The sequence below is a fragment of the Dendrobates tinctorius genome, unplaced genomic scaffold (genome assembly GCF_039654945.1).
Source record: "Dendrobates tinctorius isolate UK_male_01 unplaced genomic scaffold, ASM3965494v1 ptg000111l, whole genome shotgun sequence".
Classification (NCBI taxonomy): domain Eukaryota; kingdom Metazoa; phylum Chordata; class Amphibia; order Anura; family Dendrobatidae; genus Dendrobates; species Dendrobates tinctorius.
The window spans coordinates 36,248,612-36,263,503 of record NW_027361779.1 but is presented as its reverse complement, the minus strand read 5'-3'; the positions used below and the strand labels follow the sequence as shown (position 1 = coordinate 36,263,503).

Below are 14,892 nucleotides of genomic sequence, written 5' to 3'. Positions count from 1 at the left end.
TTAATATTCTTTATTCATCGGATCCGTCAAAAAAAACGGTCCGGAGGCATCCGTTCACATCGGTTTACCAACGGATCCGCTTTCCGCCATTTTGGCGGATTTTAACTGACACAAAAAACTGAAGTGTGAAACAGGCCTAACTTCCTCCGCTCCCTTGCAGTGTCCTGCTCCGGTGCCAGCAGCTGCAGAGCACATCTGTCGGAATACTCACTGGGACTGTTCATCACAGAAAGCAGTGAGTACAGTATTCATTGCTCTTCAGTAGCACGCAAAAAGAAATGAAGATTTATTGCCCTCAACGCTCATGGCCGTGGAATGCAGTGAATATTAATTTCTCTTTAGCAGCGGGCACAGGAGTTAGCAACAGCTGCCGGTAGAGTTGAGCGACTTTTGTTTTTTTATGGTCGAGTTTCGTTTCGTGAAACCCGACTTTTCCAAAAGTCGGGTCGAGCAAGATCGGCCGATTATAGGGAAAAGTCGGGGTCGTCCCGAAACACGAAACCCAATGTAAGTCAATGGGGAATAAAAGTCGGCAGTGAGAGGAGGACAGGAAACACACCTACAGTGCTCATTTGAATGCCAAAAGCATCAATTCTTCTTACTTAAGCTTGTCAACCTTAATTAACTTCATAATACAAGTTACGCACTGAAAAATGGGGGTTATTTGGCTAAAGTTGTGGGGGGTAGGGCTGGCTCCAGGTTTTCATGTGCCCTGGGCGAAAGAGCGCCCCTTTAACACATACCACAACTCATCATGCTCCGATACGGCAGAGAAATAGCGGTATAGTACAATGAAAAATACTACACTTTTTACATCTCATGACGAGGCCCATCTATTTCTCCATACAGAATCATTGGTCCCATATAATGTTTGAAACAGTATATGATGAGCTCCACATAATGCTACAGTATATGTTGGTCCCCATGGATGAAGCTCCACTGTCTTATGGGCCCAAATAATGCTCCAAACATAATGGGCCCCATTTCTAATGCTCTAGTGTATAATGGGCCCTGTAAATGCTGCTCCAGTGTCTGATGTCCACCTTTGGATTGTTCCAGTGTATGGTGGGCCCCATCTATCATTCTCCAGAGTAAAGTGCTCCCCAAAAATTGCTGTCCCAACATTGAAAACAATGAAATAAGTCTCCTCGCTAGGGAATCCCTGTACTAGTCTGGACTCCTTGTCGTCCCCATCTTCCATCTCAATGCACAGTATTTCAACCTTGCAAGTGCTGTGATCCTGAGCAAGCAGGGGGGCCCACTCGTTGGCGACGGCACTGGCACAGGGCCCCTGATAGTACGGTGGTGTGTGATGGCGGGTGGGCCGAACCTGCACTTTCATCTGCAGCTTCCTCTTTGTCACCGTGTAAGATGGAACTGTATATGGGAAGGGTAACCTGAGTTTCATCAGGGTCAGATTCAGGCCGGGTAGCGTGCGATGGGAATGTAGTGGTCTGGGTCAATGTACCAGCAGATTCATCGAGCAGTGGCTGGGCATCAGTGCACTTGTGTCGCCCCCAGGAGTACGGTCGCCACAGTGGCATTACCTTCCTCCTAGGGAGTGTGATGTCATGCTTGGGAGCAACGAAGGATCTCTCTCTAGCAGGTTAACTGATTGGGCGGCGTTATTCCCATGAGTCATGACCCTCCAAACAGCGTTCATGAAGGCAAAGTGTTTGTTTTACATGGGCAGTATGGTTGCAAAGCTGAACCTTAAAGGAATGTCCAGAAGGGCACCACCAGGAATGGAGCCTACGGCGTAATTTGACTCAACACGGGCAACCTCAACCATGCCAGCTACAGAACAGATGCACACATTGCAAGCTTAATTCCATTAACGAACGAGACTCCGTCATGCCCCGCGGTCCGAGTCCGGCTTACTAGAGGGACAAGTGAGGCTCTGGCACATGAGATTGGCCAATAACTGGTGTGTCATGCCCTTACATGTCCGTGGCTGCATGTGCGCTACACTGAAAAGGCCAGCGTTTGTCGCTTACAGGTGCAGATAACCCGCTGAACAACGTTAGTGATGGGGATCACTGATTACAATTATTACTCGCGAACGATGATTTCCCAGTAAGTGCAGGTCAACCGCAGTTCCGGAATTAGGCCTAACCGTCATTCCTGAAAAAAATGAAAAACTTACGTGTGCAAACCACAGGTGCTGTAGCTTGCTTAACAGCTCGCCAGCCGTTCTCACGCCCAGTATGGGTTACACGTGATTGCACAAAGGTGAGAAAGGGTACCATATCCCCGGATAACATGTATGGATAGCGTACACATTCAAAAGATATGTCTATACATCAGGAGGCAGGCTCAGACGGTGTCGGGCACAGTATGGATTTGACGGCCCAGACTACACAGTGGAGGAGCAGGGAGAGGTAAAGATTGCAAATGCTGGGGCCCTGCCCAAGCAAGGGGGGCCCACTTGTGGGCATCGGTACTGGCACTGGGCCCCTCATAGTACGGCGGTGTGTCTGACGGCGGGTGTGCACCACCACCGTCAGAGACACTTGATTGCACTATGAGGGACCCTGTGCCAGTGCCCGCGCCCAAGAGTCGGCCTACCCACCTGTCCAGGGCAACGGCACTCGCACGGTGTCGTGCGCTAGGTGGTGACCCCGGCCATGGGGGGGGGAGGCAGCACAGTTAGGGAGTTTTAGAAAGTGGCATATGTTGATGTTGGACATTCAGCTGATGCAAAAGGCGAAATAGGTCAAGTCCCAGGAAGAGGTGGACCAAAGCAAGCCATTTTTCTGTCACCCTATGTGTCATCAGGGGAAGGTGGGACAAAATCCTTGGAAACCCATGCATGGTTCATTTTAATGAAGGTTAGATCATCCACATTTTGGGTTGACAGACGGGTCCTTTTTTCTGTCAGGATTGATCCAGCTGCACTGAAGACTCTTTCCGATAGCACACTTGCAGCTGGGCAAGCGAGCTCCTGTAAGGCATATTGTGCCAATTCGGGCCAGGTGTCCAGTTTAGCAGCCCAATAGTCAAAGGGGAATGACCTGTGTGGGAGAACATCGATATGGGAGGAAAAGTAGTTTGTAACCATAGTTGACAACTGCTGTCTCCTGTCACTTTCCATCGATGCTGTATTACCGGTTGTGTGAGCGGTACTTGAAAAATCAGTCCACAACATTGTCATGAAACCCCTGTCTCCAACGCCACTTCTGCTGTGTGCACCATGAACACCTCTGCCAAGCTGCCCCCGGCCCGTACGGCTCGTGTGAGAACCATCACCGCTGCTGTGTGCTGGGAATGCCTCAAGCAACCGATTTACCAGAGTTGCTTGTTTATTAGCCAATATTAGGTCAAGGTTATCCTGTGGCATGATGTTTTGTAATTTGCCTTTATAGCGTGGATCCAGGATGCTGGCCAACCAGTAGTCGTCATCGTTCATCATTTTGGCAATGCGGGGGTCCCTTTTTAGGATCCGCAAGGCATAATCTGACATGTGGGCCAATGATCCCGGTGTCAATGATTGGTTGGAGGAGCACTTTCTGGCAAATCCACATCCCTCCAGTCACGCACAAACCCTGTACCAGACCTTGCCACGCCAACATTTTCACTTGCCCCACGAGATGCATCCTCCTCCCCTAAGTAATCATCCCCATCATCATCCTCCTCCTCCTCTTCTTCCTCCAACTCGTCCAGGAGAGGTCCCTGAGCAGACAATGGCTGAATGTCATCAAGGATTCCCTCCACCTCTTCCTCCTCGTCAACATTGGCTGCAGACGCCTGCTCCTTAAGGTGAGTCAAAGTTTGCATGAGCAGACGCATAAGTGGGATGCTCATGCTTAGGATGGCGTCGTCTGCGCTTACCAGCTGTGTGCATTCCTCAAAACACTGAAGGACTTTACAGAGGTCTTTCAGCTTCGACCACTGCACACCTGTCAACTCCATGTCTGCTCTCAAAGTGCCTGGCCGTGTATCCTCCCACAAATGCATTATGGCATGCCTCTGCTCGCACAGCCGCTCCACCATGTGCAGGGTGGAGTTCCACCTTGTTGCAATGTCGATAATGAGGCGGTGGTTGGGAAGGTGGAGCAATCGCTGCAGCTTCTGCATACGAACGGAGTGTACAGGCGACCGGCGGATGTGCGCGCACAGTCTTCGCACCTTATGGAGCAGGGCTGTTAACTCCGGATAATTTTTGAGGAAGCACTGCACCACCAGGTTCAAGGTGTGAGCCAAGCAAGGTATGTGGCTGAGTTTTGAAAGGGCTATGGCTGCCACAAAATTACGGCCGTTATCACCAACTACCTTGCCTGCCTCAAGATGTACACTGCCCAGCCATGACTCAGTTTATCGCTTCAAGTACTCGGCCAGCACCTCGGCGGTGTGTCTGTCACCCAAACACATCATCTGCAACACAGCCTGCTGACGCTTTCCACTAGCTGCTCGATAGGGGGACACCTCGTGTGCAACAGTGGCAGCTGCAGATGGAGTGCTCGTACGACTGCGCTCTGTGGACGAGCTTTCGCTTCTGGAGGAGGAGGAGGAGGGTGGAACGCCTACAGCCAACTGTTTCCTATACCGTGGGCTAGGCAGCACTGTCCCACCACCGCTGTCCCCTGTGGACCCTGCATCCACCACATTAACCCAGTGCGCAGTGATGGACACGTAACAGCCCTGGCCATGCCGACTGGACCATGCATCAGTTGTGAGGTGCACCTTTCCGCTCACTGACTGCTTGAGTGCATGGACAATGCGGTCTTTCACATGATGGTGGAGGGCTGGGATGGCTTTGCGAGAGAAGAAGTGGCGACAGGGTAGGTCATAGCGTGGTACTGCATAGGCCATGAGTTCGCGGAAAGCTGCGCTTTCCATCAACCGATAGGGCATCATCTCAAACGAGATTAGTTTGGCAATGTGGGTGTTCAAACCCAGTGTACGCGGATAAGAGACTAAGTACTTTCTTGACCTACTCAGTGTCTGGGAGGGTGAGCTGGACTTGAGAGCTGCATATGGTGGAAGTAGCGGTTGACAGGGCGGACTGAGAGAGGGTTGATGATGGTGATGGAGTTGGTGTTCTTTCTGATGGCCTAGATTCAGTATTTCGTTGATATAACAGTGGGATTCCCTGACTGCTGTGGCCTTGCAACGACACCTCAACATTTGCTGCTGTGCTAACCGGTGGGCTTACAGTGGGGGAAACAATGTAACGTTGTTGACTACCTTCTTTGTGATCAGTTGCACATGTGGCACTTGAGGTTTGGTGTTGTGTCCACGCTTGCAAGTGCATGCTGGTTAAATGTCTAAGCATGCAACTGGTATTCAAATTTTTCAGATTTTTCCCTCGGCTAAAGGACTTTGCACACTTCTTACAGATAACCTTGGCCTGATCATGAGGATTTTGTTCAAAAAAGTGCCACACTGCACTCTTCCTACTTTGGCAGACATTTTGCGGCCTAGCACGCTGTGATGTTTTGACCCTCTGGACAAGATGTCCAGCAACTCTTTTGATGTTTGGAACCTGTCTTTGGAGTGCTCCGGGCCTGCCAGATAACAGCTGTTGCGATGTTAATGTCTGCTGTGGATGCTCCTCATCTGAGCTATTGGAAGCAGCACCCTCTTCCCCCAATGGATGCCAATCTGGGTCAACAACTGGGTCATCCATCACCTCCTCTTCAATGTCATGTGCACCTTCCTCTGTGTCACCGTGTATGGTGGTATAGTGTGCGGGAAGGGGCACCTGAGTCTCATCAGGGTCAGAATCTGGCTCTGTACACTGCGAGGACAATGTAGTGCTCTGAGTGAATGTACCAGCAGAATCATCTATCAGCGGCTGTGCATCAGTGCACTCCATGTCAGATTCATCTTGGCCTGGGTAATTCACCATTTCACTTGATAATCCAGGCATGGTATGTGAAAACAGCTCCATGGAGTAATCTGTAGTATGGCCTGCGTCATCCTTCAATCTTGGTTGTGGTGAAGGACACAAGGAAAGGTGTGATTCATGAACATGAGCCTCCAATGACGACTCAGTGCTTTTACTTTTTACAACTTCAGAAGAGGAGGTGATAGAGCTGGAGGCTGAGTCAGCAATGTAAGACAAAAACTTTTTCCTGATGCTCTGGCATTAAAAGCGGTTTGCCAACTCCTAGAAAACTAAGCCTTCGAAGCCTTATGGAGCCAGACGATGACGCAGGCTCAACACCTCCTGCATTCGGTCCTATTTTGCTTTTGCCACTACCATCAGATCCACCACCAACACCATCATTACCAGCTGCCAACCCCCGCCCAATTCCACGGCCTCTTCCACCAGCCTTCCTCATTTTTGGTAGAAATGTAGACAAAATCCTACAAACTATATAGTAATGTAAAACAAGGTACAAGGTGTCTATAGGACAGGGGAGATTTAGATTTTCTGCAGACACTGGACACTTGGATTGTGTGAGGCCCACTGAATATCACAGCGCTATGTCACAGGCTCGATGGCACAGGTGTGAAAAAAGTGACTACAGGATAAGGGAGATTTTGAATTTCTGCAGACACTTGTGGACACTGGACACTTTTGGATTGTGTGAGGCCCACTGAATATCAGAGCGCTATGTCACAGGCTCGATGGCACAGGTGTGAAAAAAGTGAATTGTAGAATTGGGCAGAATAGGAATCTCCATAGAGTGTAGGTCTGTAAGAACGGAACAAGTCCTCCACTTATCCTTCCATAGTGACACACAGATAGCTTCACTGTGGCTGTGATAACAGCCGTTACACGGTACTGTGTGAGGAGCGTACACCGCTGTATGGTGTGAATAAATGCACGCTCAGTACCTTAGCAGGACAAAAAAAAAATTGGGATTGCTTTTAAAAAGCCGGATTACTTACCGGTAATGCTCTTTTAATGAGTCCACGACAGCACCCACTGGAGGTATCGGATCCGCCCATTTGGAACAGGAAACCCTACAGGAAAGATAAAAGGGGCGGTCCGCCTTTCCTCCTCAGTTTTACGTTTCAGAGTACCAGAAGGACCGCCAAGGATTAGGCAATGTTCTCTTATTTTAACATCTTTCTTATCTATTATTTGGTAATACTTTAACTATTGATATCTTTAGGGGGGGGAAGTGAACGGGTGCTGTCGTGGACTCATTAAAAGAGCATTACCGGTAAGTAATCCGGCTTTTTACTCTTCGCCACGACAGCACCCACTGGAGAGATTCCAGAGACCATCACCTGGGTGGGACCACCGTGCCAAGGATAGTCCTGCCAAAGCTTAAGTCAGGGGTTGATGAAAGATCAAGTCTGTAGTGCTTATAGAAGGTAGAAGGGGATGACCAAACTGCCGCCTTACATATAGTTTCAATCGGAACATCTCCCTTTTCCGCCCAAGAGGTTGCCATTGCCCTGGTGGAATGCGCCCTGATGTTCCCTGGAGGATCTTCGTTTTTTGCGGAGTAGGCTAAACGAATGGCCTCTCTGATCCACCGGGAAATGGTGCTCTTCGTGACTCCATACCCCTTCTTACAGCCCTGAAATGAAACAAATAGGGCCCTACTCTGCCTCCAACTGTTGGACCTCTCAATACATTTTAGGACAGTTCTTTTGACGTCCAGAGTATGGAACCTCTGCTCTTCCGGAGTAGAGGGATTTTTATAGAAGGTTGGGAGGAGTATCTCCTGAGATCTATGGTATTTTGTTGCCACTTTTGGCAGGTAGGCAGGGTCTGGTTTTAATACCAATCTGTCTTGGTATTCTTGAAAAAAAGGTGGATCTATTGACAAGGCCTGAATATCACCCACTCTTCTAGCTGAGGTTAGTGATACTAAGAGGGCCATTTTAAGTGCTAAGTATTTGAAGGGTATTGTGTCGATCGGCTCAAAGGGGTCTACCGTTAGGGCGTCTAAGACCAGATTTAGATCCCATGTAGGGACGGAGGGTATGTGGATTGGAGCTATTCGTTCACATGCTGTAATAAAACGAGTTATCCACTTGTTGCCTGCTATATTATGGCCATATAGTGCTCCTAATGCCGATATTTGTACTCTCAGTGTATTTACTGCTAAGCCTAAGTCTTTCCCCTTCTGCAGAAATTCCAAGATTGGGATTATCGGAACTTCTGTTGTATGAGGTACTGTATGGAATTGAAGAAATTTTTTCCATATTCTAATGTAAATCTGGGTCGTGGACTGTTTTCTACTTTGTAGTAGTGTAGCAATTAAGGACTCCGAGAATCCTCTTGTCCTCAATAACTGCCTCTCAAATTCCACGCCGTCAAGTGCAAGCTGAGCACTTGAGGGTGGAAAAAGGGGCCTTGGGAGAGTAGATTGGCAGTCGGAAGGACCCAAGGATCTGTTATCGACATAATCTGCAGCCACGAAAACCACGGTCTTTTTGGCCAGAACGGTGCTATTAAGATTATTCTTGCTTTGTCGTCTCTGATCTTCCGAATTACTTGAGGTAGGAGGATCAATGGAGGGAACGCATTCGCTAGGTTGAAATTCCATGGAACTAGAAAGGCGTCCAGTATGTTTGGGTGATCTGACGGAGATAGGGAGGCAAAGGTTTTTATCTGCCTGTTCTCCCTTGTGGCAAAAAGATCCACCTCGGGTTGTCCCCATGCGGCTACTATGTCCCTGAAGACCTTCCGATTGAGGCACCACTCTCCTTGTCGTAGAGTGTGACGGCTTAGGAAGTCTGCCTTTTGATTGCTCTCGCCTCTTATATGAAGGGCCGAGAGGGACAAAAAATAGTTTTCTGCTAAGTTTAAAATTTTTGCCGCTGAAGACATCAGAGTCTCTGATCGAGTTCCTCCTTGTCTGTTTATATATGCCACTGTGGTGGTATTGTCCGACAGGATCCTTACATGCTTCTGTTGGAGCTGCGGAAGGAAGTTGTATAGAGCATAGAACACTGCAGTCATTTCTTTTAAATTAGATGAGTAATCACATTCCTCTTTACTCCACCTTCCCTGATAAAACCCATTCTCCATGTGGGCTCCCCAGCCCTGGGGACTGGCATCGGTGGTTACAATACAGGATGGAACTATAACCCATGGGACTCCTGAACATAAATGGTCATCGTCTAACCACCACTCTAGGGAAGTCAAGACTTCTTGTGACAGGGTTATTTTGCTCTGTAAATGACCACTATGTCGCTTATCCTCCTGGAGGATCTGGTGTTGTAGTGTACGGACATGGTACTGGGCCCGCCGGGGTGCAAGAATTTAGTGATCCTAATAGTGACATTGCTCCTCTTAAGGATACACGTGGTTTATCTATAGCTGCTTGTATTTTTTGTTTTGTGAGGATGATTTTTACCTGGGGTAGTAGACATCTCTGGGTCAAGGAATCTAGTTGAAATCCTAGAAATGTCTGGAGAGATTGCGGATCGAGTCTGGACTTTTGGATATTGATGATCCAGCCAAGGCTCTGAAAAGAGGAGACTGCGTCAGTCACGCGTTCAGTACATTGTTTGACTGAATTCCCAATTACTAGGAAGTCGTCTAGATATGGTACAATTAGTGTGTCCCTTTGGCGAAGGTAGGCCATCACTTCTGCCATCACCTTGGTAAATATTCTTGGTGCCGTGGAAAGCCCGAAGGGCATGGCCGCGTATTGGAAATAACGAATCCTGCCCTCGACTTCCACTGCGACTCTTAGGTATTTCTGGAATCTGTTGTGTATAGGGAGATGATAATAAGCATCTTTTAAATCAATCCCTGCCATTACGCAATTTGGGAAAAGAAGCTTTATAGTGGATCTAATCGATTCCATTTTGAACTTATAATTTTTTATAAATGAATTTAGCTTCTTTAAATTAATAATGGTTCTAAATGTACCGTCTGGTTTAGACACCAAAAACAGGGGAGAGTAAAAGCCTCTACCCTGTTGTTCCTCAGGGACGTCAACTAAAACTTTTTTAGCTAGCAGGACTCGAATCTCGTCTTCTAGAGCCTTTTGCTGAAGTGAGGAATTAAGGCGAGTTATAACAAAGAACTCATAAGGGATTCGAAGGAATTCAATCTTTATTCCTTCCTTGATTATATTCAAAATCCATGGGCTTAACGTAATTTGTTCCCATTTAGTAAAAAAAAATTTTAATCTGCCCCCAACCGGTGCGTCTAAACTTTTAATTTTTTTCTCTCCTATATGTTGGCCCTCTGAAGATGGTACCCTTCTGCTTTTCGTCTTTCGTGGCCCATCTCGTTCTGTCCGATTGTCTTCTTCTCCCGAATGGCCGTCTTTTAAAGGTTTTCCAATAAAACGGAATGGGAGAATCACTGAAGGCCTTTTTTCTTTCTTTTGCCTTGGCGAGAATTTCGTCTAAGGCTTTTCCGAAGAGGAACTCACCCTCGCATGGGGTTGCACTAATTTTGGATTTTGATTGTGCATCCCCTTTCCAGCTTTTTATCCAAAGCGCGCGTCTGGCGTTATTCACCAGGGCTGCCGACCTTGCTGCCAGTCTTAGGGTGTCCGCTGAAGCGTCTGCCATAAAGGCAGCTGCCCCTCTTATCAACGGGATGGCTGCACGCAGTTTCTCCCTTGACACTCTTTGCTCAATCTGCTGGTCTAATTGATCTAGCCATACCAGCATTGACCTAGCAGTACATGTGCTGGCTATTGCGGGTTTGAATACCCCGGTGGTGGACTCCCAGGACCTTTTGAGCGAAGATTCAGCCTTTCGGTCCAATGGGTCTGCTAACAATCCTGCGTCCTCGACCGGGATCGAGGTTTGTTTGGAAGTGGAGGATATGACAGCGTCCACCTTTGGTATTTTAGACCATTTTAATAGATCTTCATCAGTGAACGGGTACTTCCGTTTTGAAGCGGATGGGAGAAAACCCCTCTGGTCGTGTTTTTCCCATTCCCTTTTGATGAGATCTTTAATTGCCGGTATTACTGGAAATGATCTCCTCTTTTTTTCTGCCAATCCCGCAAACATAATGTCCTGCGCGGTCTGGGCTCCCCTTTCCTCTTCACACCCCATAGTATTTCTAACCGCTTTTACCAGGTTATCTACGCTGTCCAGAGGAAAACATGCGCGTCCTTCCGCCTCCGAGGATGATGATGAGGACGTGGATGCGGAGCCTGAGTTTAACTCCTGTTCTTCCTCTGACTCTGAACTAACAATAACCTGTTTTCTATGCCTGGACTCTGCGGGAGTGCTGGCGCGGTTGATGGCTTGTATTTCCTCCCTAATTATGGCTCGGATATCCTGAGAAGATATCGTCGGCCCCTGCCTGGTCTCTTTAATGCATTGTTTGCAGAGTTTTTTGGGGTAGGAGTCAGGGAGAGGCTCTGAACATAATGCGCATTCTTTATGTTTTGTTTTTCCTTTTTTCTTTGACTGAAACGGGAGGTCAAAGGTAAAGAGAGGGGGGAGGGGGGGGGGGAGGAGAGGAGGTTAGCTTAATAGGTAGAGCATATGCTTTGCACACTCACCCAGTGAAGCTTAATACCGGTTCAGATGGCTGAGACGGTTTGGATCGGGTTTCTGCTGCCTCGCTCCTGCGGGCAGTCTCCGTCCTGGCGCTGCGGTCCCTGGTGGAGTTGCCCCCAGCTGAATCCCCTGCTGGGGTCTGCGACTCTGCGGGGGACGACATGTTCCAATGTTGCAGCGCTGCAGCGCTGTTTTATCTGTATCGTTATCGTAGCCCCGGAAGTCGCCCTGTCACAGGGCGCATGCGCCGCGTCATCGCCATCTTACCCCGGAAGTTCAACCATTACTTCCGGGGTATGGGAGCGTCGGGCGCCGGCCTGCTCCCGCGCCACCGCTATTAACACACGCGGCTCGCGCGCACATGGCCTCACCATCCACGCTATACCCCCACCGATGGGGATGGGGGGGGGGGAATCTCCCGGATGCCAGACCGGCGCGCTCCCTGGTAAGACCGGGCGGCCCTCCCCGGACCCGGCCATTACCACTATGCCACCAGACGAGGGGGGAGCCGTCAAACGGAGTCTCCCCCGACGCTGCCTCCGGACCGCAGCCCCTGCCGTTCCCGAAGAGACCGCACAGGCGGATGCATGGCCCAGGTAAGATCCTGCTCCATTTGGAACAGGAAACCAAAACTGAGGAGGAAAGGCGGACCGCCCCTTTTATCTTTCCTGTAGGGTTTCCTGTTCCAAATGGGCGGATCCGATACCTCCAGTGGGTGCTGTCGTGGCGAAGAGTAAAAAAGCAGTTTGCAGAGCAGTGGGGAAACAGCAATGCAGCTGTCAGGAAGCCTTAGAAGGCAGCCTAACAACCAACACCGCTGATCGACCACAATATAGCCTCCCCTTGCACTGCACACACAGTGACTGGTGTGTTGTACAGGCAAAATCGCTAGCAGCAGAAGCAGCTTTTTTGTCTTCTTCCCTGCCTAACGCTCTCCCTACAGAATCAGCAACCTCTCCCTATGCTAAGATCGGCAGAAGTAAGATGGCGGTCGGCGTGCACGCCCTTTTATAACCCCTGTGACGCCCACCAAAGCAAGCCAATCACTTGCATGCCCTTCTGAAAGATGGTGGCGACCCCTGCCTATGTCATCACGTTGCTCACAGTGTCCGTGGATCCTGATTGGCTGAAAAAGAGCACTAAACAAACTTTTGAAACGCAACTTTGGCGCGTAAGTCGCCAACCTCGTGGCCGACCTCATCCTAGGGTCGGGTTTCGTTTCATGAAACCCGACTTTGCCAAAAGTCGGCGACTTTTGAAATTGTTCGACCCGTTTCGCTCAACTCTAGCTGCCGGCATTTGCCTCTGTGACCCGCCGAAACTGCTCCCCCCACCTCCCCACCACAGCCAGAGCTAGTACATCTGGATAAGACGCGCCCCCCATTTTCCTCCACATTTTGGAGGAAAAAAAAAAAGTGTATTTTACAGACCGAAAAATACGGTACTTTGAAGTTCCTTCCAGGCATATTACCTGAAAGGCCCTTCAGTATCTGTGTAGCTACAGTAGCTTTCTCTTCTGTCCTGCACTGATCAGTTAGATCAGTGTGGGGCAGGAAGATAGTGAGCAGCTCTTTAAGTGATCGAGAAGGACATTGTGTTAGCTTTCTCCTCCATCACAGGAATTTGCCTGACTAAGACGCATGCACTTGTTAGCAAGAAATTTTTTTTAACTATAAAGTGTGTATTATAGTAAAAAAAAAATACAGTTATTTCTATTATAAAAATACAGTAAAGAGTCAACACCTTAACAAGACTTTTTTGGTTTCAATGACACTTTCTCAACTTCTTGAATTTGGGAATTAAAAGCACACACACACACACACACACACACACACACACACCACAAAAACGTGGCTTCTTAAAATTTCTCCCCAACACTCCCCACTACCCATCGACGGCGTGGCAGCCAATCAGTAGGCACAGCGGCACCGTCAGTGTGGACGGAATGTCCTCTTGATTGACGCCAAGGGCACTTTTTGGCTGTTGTGCTGTCGGTGTGACAGCGGAACCACAGCCATTGCCAGACAATTACCAGTTTGGTACAGTGAGATTTATTTCATTATAATAACCTGCAGTCAGGGACATTGATGTACTGAAAGGGAGTAACCTCTTTAAATACTTTAACTCCTTACTGTGAGAAAAAAAAAAAAACACAGCAAATTTGGCCATTTTTAATTTAGGACTGAAATGTTTTTTTGTTTTTTTTTATAGTGCTGTACAAATAATTTGTTAACTTAGGTTAGTATGGTTATGGCAATACCAAATTTATGTACCGTAATTTTATTTACGGATAAGGAGGATCATTAAGGTACTCAATCCAGAAATCTGACAAACATCTTAGTAAGTTGCAATATTTTAGACATTTTAGCACTTAAATAGGTTGTCCCATTAATAATATGTATCACTTGGACCCAAGATGGAAAAAAAAATGCACTAGTACCAAGCATCCATTCACCAATCACAGGAAGGGGACGTCCTATGTGAATGAAACAAATTGAATCATAGGCCAGAGCTGCAAACTGAATGGGGGTTCTGGGGGGACTGCAAAATTAATCTTTACATGCATAGAATAATCACACCATAAAAATATGCAAATTCTTACCCATCACTGATTGAACCAAAAAGAGAAAAAAAAAAAGAAAACAAAGTCAGTTCAGTAAAAAGCATTACAAAAAATATATAATAGTAAAAAAAATTTTAAACACCTAAGACAGACATAAAACAAGGAATATCATAAAAGGGGTTGTCCGACTTTGGAGGCTTATTTTTGCTTAAATTCATGTAATTGGAGCTAAAAATCATTTTATGCAATAGAGCTTCATTAAAAAAGTTGCGCAGTTTGCCTTCTATATCCTCTGAGTTGCACCATCTGCAGAATGAGTTATCTGTGAATAAGGGAGCCTTTAGCATTTCTCTCTTTTTCTGAAGTTCTTATCTGATTTACAACCATGTCAGAGTCGAAAGTGAAAAGAAATAAAGGAGGACATAAAAACCAAACTGTAAAATGGTTATTGAAACCCAATTGCAAAAATGATTTTTCGTCCAAAAAACCTTCATTTATTAACAAAAATAAATACATTGTGAATCAAGAAAGGGAAAATGTCTTAAGGCTATGAGGGCAAGTTGCGGATTTGCTTGAGGAAATTTCTGTTGGGTTTCTGAATCTCTTGACAGAAAATGCATTGGAAAATCTGTGCGTTTATGATGCGGATTTTCATGCGGTTTTGTAAATCTATAGAGCTAAATAAAGATGAGTATTAGTAAAAAAAAAAAAAAAATTAAAAAAACCTGAAAGAACTGATGTCATTTCCTTGTTCAACCTCTTCCTTTTCATTCTCCATTGATGACGATCATTACATACCATGTTTAAATTTATAATGTTTACACACACAAAACAAAATTTAAGTGAAATAAATATAGAGGGAAAGCCGAAGGCTGAGAGTTTATGTTAATATTCTGGGAAGGAGCCAATAGCCATAAAGGTTCCCAGGCTATTAAATA

At 47.2% G+C, this 14,892-nt stretch overlaps 1 protein-coding gene across 1 annotated transcript in view; it reads right to left on the bottom strand.

Annotated features, from left to right (window-relative positions):
- Nucleotides 1-14,892, bottom strand: part of SNAP91 (synaptosome associated protein 91) — a 201,109-nt gene that overhangs the window by 82,006 nt on the left and 104,211 nt on the right. Inside the window, exon 12 of the mRNA XM_073589658.1 lies at nucleotides 5,991-5,999. Coding sequence (XP_073445759.1) covers nucleotides 5,991-5,999 — 9 coding nt within the window. The remainder of the gene's footprint in view (nucleotides 1-5,990; nucleotides 6,000-14,892) is intronic.